General features: G+C 34.4%; 1 protein-coding gene across 1 annotated transcript in view; it reads left to right on the forward strand.

Annotated features, from left to right (window-relative positions):
• The window catches only part of LOC123566528 (nonsense-mediated mRNA decay factor SMG5-like), a 48,762-nt gene extending 43,238 nt beyond the window's left edge, over positions 1-5,524 (forward strand). Inside the window, exon 24 of the mRNA XM_053549120.1 lies at positions 2,638-5,524. Within this exon, the coding sequence (XP_053405095.1) occupies positions 2,638-2,702 (65 nt within the window). The 3' untranslated portion in view covers positions 2,703-5,524. The remainder of the gene's footprint in view (positions 1-2,637) is intronic.
• The last annotated feature ends 5,878 nt before the right edge of the window (positions 5,525-11,402 follow it).

Below are 11,402 nucleotides of genomic sequence, written 5' to 3' on the forward strand. Positions count from 1 at the left end.
TTAGTCTTTGTCATACGTCCATATATATATGGCTATCTGCCTGTCTGTCATTTATACACTCTTCTTCAGATCACATTTCAGGGAAAAAAATTTGGTGGAAGTCGATGAAACATGCCTGGATATTCCTTGGATTGTCCTTTTCCAACATTGAAAATTATCGCTAATCTAAAAGTCTCAAATTAAAAAAAACAACGCCTGTAACAAAAACAAAAGTTGCCGTACTAGAAATTACTGTATACGTCATATATTTGTTCGGTTTATATCATCCAGTACCAGGAAAAAAATTTGTGGAAGTCGATGAAACAAAGCCTGGATGTTCCTTGGATTGTCTTTTTCCAACATTGTTCAAACATTATCGCTTAATTGCACAAAGCTAAAAATAGAAGAAAAAAAACGCCTCCCAAACTACTGGTTGACCCAGTACTAAAATTGTTGAAATTTATCATTATTTGTCTAAAGAATGCATAGCTGCCTGTGGTGGTCTAGTTTTCAATTTATGCCTTTTTGGTAAACTTGGAAAATCTTCTCTGAATCTGTAGGCCAATTTTCAAAGTTGTATGACAGACCCGCTCCATGTTATAACTGTTGGGGCTGTGAAACTGGTGTGCAATAGCGGGCCACCGTGGCCCTTTTTCATGGTTTTCTTGTTAAAATAAGTCAGACTCTTTACTGACACATACAAAGAGCATACAAGTGCAAAGTTTTTCTTTCCTGCACAAAAAACTTCCTCAGTTAATTTCTATATTGCTCTCGTTCTTGACTTCCTTATGAAGGTTGCAATACAAAGGTGTATTGTATTCAAAGCTTCAGAATTTAATTCCTCCAAATTTATGTTACTTTGTATGTAATATAGAGAATGCTTTCTTTCTACTTTAAAGGATTAAGAGTATTCTAAAATCATTTGAATTGTCTGCAATGAAGAAAAGTGTCTTAAAGTTTGATTTATGCATTTCAGAAGAAATAAAGTAGAAGGATCTTATATGAACTTCTTTATATCATGCACTTAAAATTTAAACACATAATATGAGCTGCACCATGAGAAAACCAACATAGTGGCTTTGTGACCAGCATGGATACAGACTAGCCTGTGCATCCGTACAGCCTGGTCAGGGTCCATGCTGTTCGCTAACTGTTTCTCTAATTGCAATAGGCTTTGAAAGTGAACAGCATGGATCCTGACCAGACTGTACAGATGCACAGGCTGGTCTGGATCCATGCTGGTCGTAAATGCACTATGTTGGTTTTCTCATGGTGCGGCTTATAATAATCTCGAAGTTGTTTAGATCCCCTATCTGTATTAACCCATTCTCAATCTCTGCAGGTAATTGACAACTTCCATATTTGAATCAGAAAAGGATTTAAAATGAACATAAGCACATTGTCTTCAATCATTATTGAAAGCACATGCCCCAACCAAGATTTAAACCTACAGTCTCATGAATGGCAGTCATTTAACTATGTTAATTTTCTCATGGCGCGGCTCATATCATTCTGATTTATGATATTTGATATAGGCCACTATCGTCTTTAAAAAATGAAATAGATGTGCCCCTTTAAAGGTGGTCAATCACATTTAAGCAACATTTTATAACATTTTTCAGTTTCCATATATTCTGTTAGAGAAAGGGAGGTAATAATAATTTTATAGACATGCATTTCATATTAATTGTGGCAAAATATGTACTTGACAATGCAAGTGTTTAACAACTTTAATACAGAAGTACTTATATTCATATATTATTTTTAGGTAAAACATGGTGTTTTTGGTTTATAGGTATGCTAAAATATAGCTAACTTGATTGGGCAACCAGGATGGGAAAATCAAATCTTAAAAATACTTCCACTGAAAATTTGACTTGTATTAAGAACACAGTGAACACAGATAAGTGTAATTAATCAGCTGTTTAAGTTTAGAACAAACTTGATCAAAATCAGATTAACCACCTTTAAATTTCCATTTAAGCATGGTAATCAATATTTTCATTTCTAAAATTCAGAATGTAATTTTATTTTTGGTGAATTTGTTTCCTGTAGCAACATCTTTGGCGGCTAAACTGGTAGCTCTAAAGTCCTTAAATGTCATTTTCTGGACTTAAATTTTAATTTTGAGGAAATATGCCATTGTCATTTATGACACATTCTTGCATAAATATACTTGCGTGCAGTTATTCACTATACATTCATGGGAAGGAAGTGCACATTTACAATGAATTATACAAGCTGTTACATGATTTTTCATTCTTTCTTTGCAAATTACAGTCTACAAACTAGTTACAGACTTACTTGTATGAAATTTTGGTGAGAATGTCAGTACAGTAAAATTTTCTTACATTAACCCTGGGTTTCGCAGACCTTTTCAAGTTAAAGTAGGTGTATTCCTGCTAACTTTCATAAAATTTTACTGGTATTCTGTCTTAACCAGCACATACAAAAATTAAGTTGCCAGAATGAGAAGGTTGATATATGTGGACCAAGTAACGGTTACCTGCTAGTCTCGCAATCTGCCGATGCCATGTGTGGGTGTCAAGATTGAACACTTAAACAGCCAAATCAGATTCTGATGGTTTATGACTGGTGTAAAAATTGTTAGGTATGATTTAACCTCTTTTGTATATAGATATTATTGATATATTGCAGGTGTAAGTGTTGAGAACATAACTGATTTTGTCAACAAATGGTCAGAGGTATTAAACAAGGGCTGAGCCAGGTACCAGTCAGCAAGATGGACCCGTCTTAGCGCTACTGCTAGAAGGCTACAAATAACAGTACAAATACAAGGAACCAAAGAACACAAAGAAAACAAGATGTCTGTCGGGGCATATAAACCAATGGAACCCAAAGACATTTTATGCATAAAATCATATAGTGTTATATCAAATGGCATTGTTAAAAAACTTTCAAATGCATGTAGCTTAAATACTGTCAAAAACACTATATGGTTCTATAAGTTCCTTGACCATTTAAAAATGGTAAAAAAAAAATATGAACATCTCTGCCAAAAGTAATTTGCATACCTGTATACATAATGATGACCAGTCTCCTAAAGTACAGCTGTCATTGGTCAGTTTCCAGGTGTTGCTTGGAAACAATCAGAAGCTTGCTTTTGAGACTGGACTCTAAATATAGCTTTATTGCCTATTTGGCATTTCTGCATAAGTCAAGTACAGTATTGATTTTATGTGTGTAAAAAGGCCTTGGGCTTTGCTAACATTCTGATTTAATACTAAGTTCTTTTATACAATCTTATAAAAAAAAAATGAAGGTTCAAGATTGCAAAAAATAATATAGCCATGTATGCAACCGAAATATATAGGATATATTGCATACTGTAAAATTAATTAATATCCATGGGAGCCTAATTTTCATTGATTTCATGGTTGTGCCAGTCCTCGGAATTAAATTTGCCATTTATTTTATCTTCCTAAATTGAAATCCATGAATTCATATCTCCAAGAAATGTCCATTTGGGCCAAAACCATTGATATTTAATGCCCATGAAATTCAATGGTTTTACATTACATGAAGTTTACATGAATTTTAAGGGCAAGCAATCACTTTAGCAATGAAATATTAAAGCTATGCAATTTATGTCACATGAACAGTTATATATAGCTGAATTTTATAGCTTAAATAAAAGCTTTACGAAAATTTAATTGATTAAATTAATGTTACTTTTCTGTCATGAGGTTTAACAGAGCAAAAATAAACTTATATAGAGTTTGAGTTTGTGAGCAGAATAGTTTTAGTTGTTTACCTTACATTTGTTAATTAAAAATAAATCTTTGCTAATTGCTTTTATATACCTAAGCCTTTTGATGAATTATCAGCAGTTGTTTTTTTCTTCTCAGCACTTAAGTTTTATCAACACTAAAGTTTTATAAATTTCTCTTCCTTTTTGTCCCATCCATAGGAGCAAGTATGTGATTTGTTCTGGTTCAGTTGGGTGGTTGAAATGTCACTATGACTAACTTGTCTAAGTATATATCTAGTAAAGCAACTTAAAATATAGACATTTTAGATATATTTGTTGGTAAGCACACCACTTATGATGCTGTCTGCCATGTTTGACTTATCAAAGGTTTAGCTATCCAAATATAGAAAATATAACGAAAATGACCGTGGACTAAATGAATTGTTGAAGTAAGCCTGGGTTTTTGAGCCACTGATGCTGAGCCAGAGTAGGTTAAATTTTGCTGAATAAAAAGATATTTTGCTGTAGTAACCTGATTGCTTAATATACTTTACATCTGCTGATAACTTCATCTTTAAAAGAATGGCATTTGGTTGTTACGTTTACATGAGAAGTGTTGCTGTCTTTTAGGTTTTGTTACATTCGGGACATGGGGTTACTTGGTCACACGGTCACATTTGGATGTAACGTAAACACTTTTATTCTTAATTTACTATTCTTCATATTCAGAGATACTATGCTCTCATTGTATGCCTGCAGATATTTAACTTATAAAATACATATGTTCACAGTACATATTTTAACAAGCATGCTTGCATTTTAAAATCGTTTTTCTTTTTTAATGGTTACATTATAAATGTTTTTTATTATTTCAGCTTTTTTACTTTTTACAGTAGAAATCAAATAATTTTTATGAACATTAAAACATTGAGAATTTTTAAGAATGTTGTTGATTTCAAAGTTCAGTTCATTTGGAAAAATAGGTATACTTAAGGTAGTGACGGTTCAGAAAACTTTATTCAGTAAATAGGATGGGATGTTGTTGTTGTGTTATGATTTAGAATAAAACTTGAATATAGAGAACTGATTGGCAAAGTATTTTTTTCAGCAGTCAGATTGTATTTGACACATGTATATGCATTCCTTTTTGGTATAACCTACTACAGTTACTTTTCCTTGGCAAAGGATATTTTCAGACCTATTGACAGCTGTAGAAGGTTTTTGCTGCTTATTTCCTTAAAACATGAACACATTTACTGTAAATGTGAAACAGGAACATTGAAACATGAACACATTTACTATAAACTTGAAACGTGAACACAACTACTATAAACTTGAAGAACACATTTACTTTAAAAATGAACTCCAAAGTGGTAGTATTTTGTAACAACTTTAACAACATTCGCATTTGCCATATCAGGTTGATATCTACCATACAGTAAAACCTCTGTTAATAAAACTTCTTTGGAACAATTAGAATCTATTATACCTCCCTGCAAAGGCAGTGAAGTTTTATTTAACTTGTTAAAATAACATCTGAAGAGTGATAGCGATGGTGCATGAAATTTTTCTCTCCCAGCAGTGTTGCTTTTTAAAGATGACTAGCAAAACTGTGTGCCTTTGTAAAAGGTAGTTTGTCTGCAGAGGTGCTGTTGGGAGAGGTTATACTGTATACATGTCAAAGCAGATTACCAAAGATTCAGTCAAAACAAAAGATACAAAATCGGTCCGCCTGCATTATCAATAAGCAGGGTCTTCCTGCATGCTTTACTTCAAATTGTATAATTTTTTTTAATATGCTGTACAATCAATAAAGGCAGAGAAGAAAACTTTTTTTGTTGTTTCTTATATAGGTATCGCTGCAAATAGTGGACTACTGAGCTTTTGTGATCTTGCTATGTCTGTTATCTACCTGTTGTTGTTTAAAATTGAAACATTTTCTGCTGCACAGATTTTTTTGACCTATTTCAAAGAAAAGGGTGTTTATTGTTTTTCTCATTGTTGGTCTTTTTGTTGCTTGGTACACCATTTGGTTTCTGTTTGATCAGTTACGAGGGAATCCTTGGTCTCAGTTGTCAAAGTTCATAGGATGACTGTCCGACCCATATTGTTTCTGAGGTCAGTAGGTCAAAGTTCAAGGTCACAGTGACTGCAAGACTAAAAACAGTTCCAACTCATTATTTTAGTACTGAAAGTTTAAAACAAATCTTTTTCTACAATGTAGAATTTGATTAAATCCTACTTGTCAAAGCATTTAGTATCTAGAGGAAAGTCAGCCATGAGGACATGATTTTAGAAATAAATAAATAGAGAATTCTGTTTGTTTGATTTTAATGATGTGATCTGACACAACCATGGAAGTTCCTTCAGGACTGATAATTATTTCACAACAGTTTGAAGAAGAAATCTGTCCAGAAATGCAAGGCTCAGTCATTTTAACTTTTGCATAAAATACAGGCTAGTCCCTTAGCAAGTATGTTAGAGACTGAGATCCAGTTTGAACAATTACCTAGCAAATGGACTGTACTTTACAACAATCTTTATTCCTAAAGGAACATAGCTCTAATTGAAGTAATTGTTATGAAATATTGGCTCCATGTGATGTTTGGCTTTTTCTGATAAAGGAGAATTGAGAGGCTCACACTTTCATGTCATGGATTACTTGCCTGTTGTTGTTTTCAAATGTATAAGGGGAAGACCACCAGAAAACTTTAAAAACTGTTGTGAATCCTGTGTCCATAGATACCACAAATGTGTGAAATATTCTGGGGAGTATATTGGGAAAAAATTTACTGTTTTGTTTCCTTCATTAAGAAAAAAGTCTGTTTTCCACAGTCATAGTTAACTCACTCATGTCAGCACAAATAGCTATGACAGTAACTAGCAAGCTATTTGTACTATTGTTATATAACTGCAATAACTCAAAATTTTTAATAAAGAAATCAAAAAATGTTCCATGCCTTTGTATGTGAAAAAATTCATAGAAAAATATTTTTGAAAATTTTTATTTCATTCTAGCACTTGTTTTAAAACTTTCGGACGCTGCTTAAATATACTATCAAAGACGAAGAAAGTTTTTTTTCGAGAAAAAGCTACTGCTGCTTAAAGGTAGTCCAGTTTCTAATTGGATTAAGTGACTGTGATTATAAGAGCATTTACATTTTGGAGGACATATTTTTAGCTCACCTGTCACAAAGTGACAAGGTGAGCTTTTGTGATCACGCAGCGTCCGTCGTCCGTGCATGCATGCGTGCGTGCGTCAGTCTGTAAACTTTTGCTTGTGACCACTCTAGAGGTCACATTTTTCATGGGATCTTTATGAAAGTTGGTCAGTATGTTCACCTTGATGATATCTAGGTCAAGTTCGAAACTGGGTCACGTGCCATTAAAAACTAGGTCAGTAGGTCTAAAAATAGAAAAACCTTGTGACCTCTCTAGAGGCCATATATTTCATGAGATCTTCATGAAAATTGGTCAGAACGTTCATCTTGATGATATCTAGGTCAAGTTCGAAACTGGGTCACGTGCCTTCAAAAACTAGGTCAGTAGGTCTAAAAATAGAAAAACCTTGTGACCTCTCTAGAGGCCATATATTTCACAAGATCTTCATGAAAATTGGTCAGAACGTTCACCTTGATGATATCTAGGTCAAGTTGGAAACTGGGTCACATGCCATCAAAAACTAGGTCAGTAGGTCAAATAATAGAAAAATCTTGTGACCTCTCTAAAGGCCATATTTTTCATGGGATCTGTATGAAAGTTGGTCTCAATGTTCATCTTGATGATATCTAGGTCAAGTTCGAAACGGGGTCACGTTCGATAAAAAAACTAGGTCAGTAGGTCTAAAAATAGAAAAACCTTGTGACCTCTCTAGAGGCCATATATTTCATGAGATCCTCATGAAAATTGGTCAGAATGTTCACCATGATGATAACTAGGTCAAATTCGAAAGTGGGTCACGTGCCGTCAAAAACTAGGTCAGTAGGTTAAATAATAGAAAAACCTTGTGACCTCTCTAGAGGCCATATTTTTCAATGGATCTGTATGAAAGTTGGTCTGAATGTTCATCTTGATGATATCTAGGTCAAGTTTGAAAGTGGGTCACGTGCCTTCAAAAACTAGGTCAGTAGGTCAAATAATAGAAAAACCTTGTGACCTCTCTAAAGGCCATATTTTTCATGGGATCTTCATGAAAATTGGTCAGAATGTTCACCTTGATGATATCTAGGTCAGTTTCGAAACAGGGTCATGTGCGGTCCAAAACTAGGTCATTAGGTCTAAAAATAGAAAAACCTTGTGACCTCTCTAGAGGCCATACTTGTGAATGGATCTCCATAAAAATTGGTCAGAATGTTCATCTTGATGATATCTAGGTCAAGTTCGAAAGTGGGTCACGTGCGGTCAAAAACTAGGTCAGTAGGTCAAATAATGAAAAAACTTGTGACCTCTCTAGAGGCCATATTTTTCATGGGATCTGTATGAAAGTTGGTCTGAATGTTTATCTTGATGATATATAGGTCAAGTTTGAAACTGGGTCAACTGTGATCAAAAACTAGGTCAGTAGGTCTTGAAATAGAAAAACTGTGTGACCTCTCTAGAGGCCATAATCTTGAATGGATCTTCATGAAAATTGGTCAGAATGTTCACCTTGATGATATCTAGGTCAAGTTTGAAACTGGGTCACGTGCCATATAGAACTAGGTCAGTAGGTCAAATAATAAAAAAACCTTGTGACCTCTCTAGAGGCCATACTTTTCATGGGATCTGTATGAAAGTTGGTCTGAATGTTCATCTTGATGATATTTAGATCAAGTTTGAAACTGGGTCAACTGCGGTCAAAAACTAGGTCAGTAGGTCTAAAATTAGAAAAATCTTTTGACCTCGCTAGAGGCCATATTTTTCAATGGATCTTCATGAAAATTGATCTGAATGTTCACCTTGATGATATCTAGGTCAGTTTCGAAACGGGTCACGTGCGGTCAAAAACAAGGCCAGTAGGTATAAAAATAGAAAAACCTTGTGACCTCTCTAGAGGCCATATTTTTCATGAGATCTTCATGAAAGTTAGTGAGAATGTTCACCTTGATGATATCTAGATAAAGTTCAAAACAGGGTCACGTACCTTCGAAAACTAGGTCAGTAGGTCAAATAATAGAAAAACCTTGTGACCTCTCTAGAGACCATATTTTTCAATGGATCTTCATGAAAATTGGTCAGAATTTTTATCTTGATAATATCTAGGTCAAGTTCAAAACTGGGTCAAATGAGCTCAAAAACTAGGTCACTATGTCAAATGATAGAAAAAACGACATCATACTCAAAACTGGGTCATGTGGGAAGAGGTGAGCGATTCAGGACCATCATGGTCCTCTTGTTGTTATTTTGTGGTTACATCCCAACAAAAAGAACTTTATATTTACAAATTCATGTCCAGTTTTGTATTATTAGATCAACTTTGAAAAATTATGTAAAACAGCCAGCAAACAGACCTAATTGAATATCTTAACTTATTTGTTCAAGTTAATTGTATTCAAATATTGAAATATTTGTTTACTCCTTGATGTATGACTTTTACATTAGAGTAATAGATTTTTTTTTTTAAATTTTACTTAGATATTAAGATTGCATTGTTATATGCATGACTAAAATTTGTTTAACTAACAAGTTCTGTCATGTTTTGTTGTTCAAACATGGTTACATGAATTTTGTTTGGTTACACTAAATTGACTCAGTCTGTAGTTATGCTGTAAAGTTTTGGTCAGCAAGTTTTAGTTGTTGTTATGCTAATTAATTCAGTGTGTCTGCTAAATGTAATCACTGAAATGCAGAAGTTCAAGGACAAATTAGCTGATTTTAAATACTCCTGACATAATAAACAAGAGCTCCGCCAAGTGGGGCAATATACGCCTGAAGGGTTATATCAGAGAAATTGTAAGAACTTGACAGTTGAAGCCCAGAGGACAGGAAGAACAAAGGGAAGAAATTCTAAAACAAATTAGGTACAAATATGTTAAAATATACCTAGAAATTTGAGATACCATCCATATTGAAAAGTGGTCTTGGTTTTTCCCTATGGCCAATAATAAAACATTTACAAAATAAGCTATTTATAGTAATAAAAAAGGGAAGTAATTCTATAAAAATACTGTAAGTGAACAAAAAAGAGATCTGCCAAAGACTAGGTTAGTACTGTTCATGACACAGTTACCTCACAGTACAGGAGTGTTCATGACACGGTTACCTCACAGTACAGGACTGTTCATGACACAGTTACCTCACAGTATAGTACTGTTCATGACATAGTAACCTTGCAGTACAGGACTGTTCATGACATAATAAACTCACAGTACAGGACTGTTCATGACACAGTTACCTCACAGTATAGTACTGTTCATGACATAATAAACTCACAGTACAGGACTGTTCATGACACAGTTACCTCACAGTACAGGACTGTTCATGACACAGTTACCTCACAGTACAGGACTTTTCATAACTCAGTTACCTCACAGTATAATACTGTGAACTTATAGTACTCCAATAAACATCATAATTATGTGAAACTTGGTAGAAATGAACATGTTGAAAAATGTCAAACTACGGGCGAATAGGTTTAAAAGCCATTCTCCTGATAAAAGGGATTTTTTTAGTGAATGCCTCCTGTAGAAAAAATGTTTCAGTCTAAATTCGTAGGACATTGAAATCTCGTGTTGCAACACCAGTTTTTATGTAACCAAGCAAGCTTTAATCTTGCTGCAACAATTTCTTCCCTGTAAAAGGTATTCATTTAAGTTTTATGAGGTCACTTGGTATTAAACATTAACATCTAAACTTTTTATTAGTCTGTTTTTACCTCTGTTTCATCAAAGTTGTCATGATTTCATGAATATTGTTATATTTATGATGACAGATTTCCCTCATGCTCGTCTGTGTTTTTTTTTGAATGAACGATTGAACAAAGTTCATTTTGTCTTGGGGCCTTTCATTAATTGCACGTTTGAAAATTCTTGGAAACGTGTAAGTGAAATGTTTTATCACTTTGTATACATTGAAGGTAATGAATGATGTCACATCAGCACATGCAGCTTCTTAAATAAATGTTGCACCTGTCATAGGTGTTGACACCTTAATGCCTTGCAGTCATATGAACCAGTCTTATCTAATCTTACGACTTAACAGAAATTAAAGAGAATAGACTTTTATGATGAAAAATCACAAGTGCCTGCAGCCGGATTCAAACATTCTTATACGGGCTGTTAAATAACTTGGCATAAATGTTCACCATTATGAGACACGTGTCAAGCTCAAGACCAAGACCCTTAGCTCCAAGGTCAAGGTCACACTTAGAGGTCAAAGGTTAAAACAGGGTCTGTTTTGTGTCCAATCCAGAACTCTGCCATCCATGAAAGGATTTTGAAATAACTTGGCATAACTGTTTTCCATAATGAGACAATATGTCATGGGTAAGACCCAGACCCCTAGCTCCAAGGTCTCGGTCACACTTAGAAGTCAAAGGTTAATAGGGTCCGTTTTGTGTCGGGTTCTTAACTCTGCCAGTGATGAAGGGATTTTGAAATTACTTTGCATAAATGTTCCCCATAGTGAGATGGCCTGTCCTGCGCAAGATCCAGACCCCTAGCTCTATGGTCAAGGTCACACTTAGAAGTCAAAGGTCTTTCTTGTCTGGTCCATAGCTCTGCCTTATCAAGGG

Source organism: Mercenaria mercenaria, chromosome 8 (genome assembly GCF_021730395.1).
Source record: "Mercenaria mercenaria strain notata chromosome 8, MADL_Memer_1, whole genome shotgun sequence".
In the NCBI taxonomy this organism is placed as follows: domain Eukaryota; kingdom Metazoa; phylum Mollusca; class Bivalvia; order Venerida; family Veneridae; genus Mercenaria; species Mercenaria mercenaria.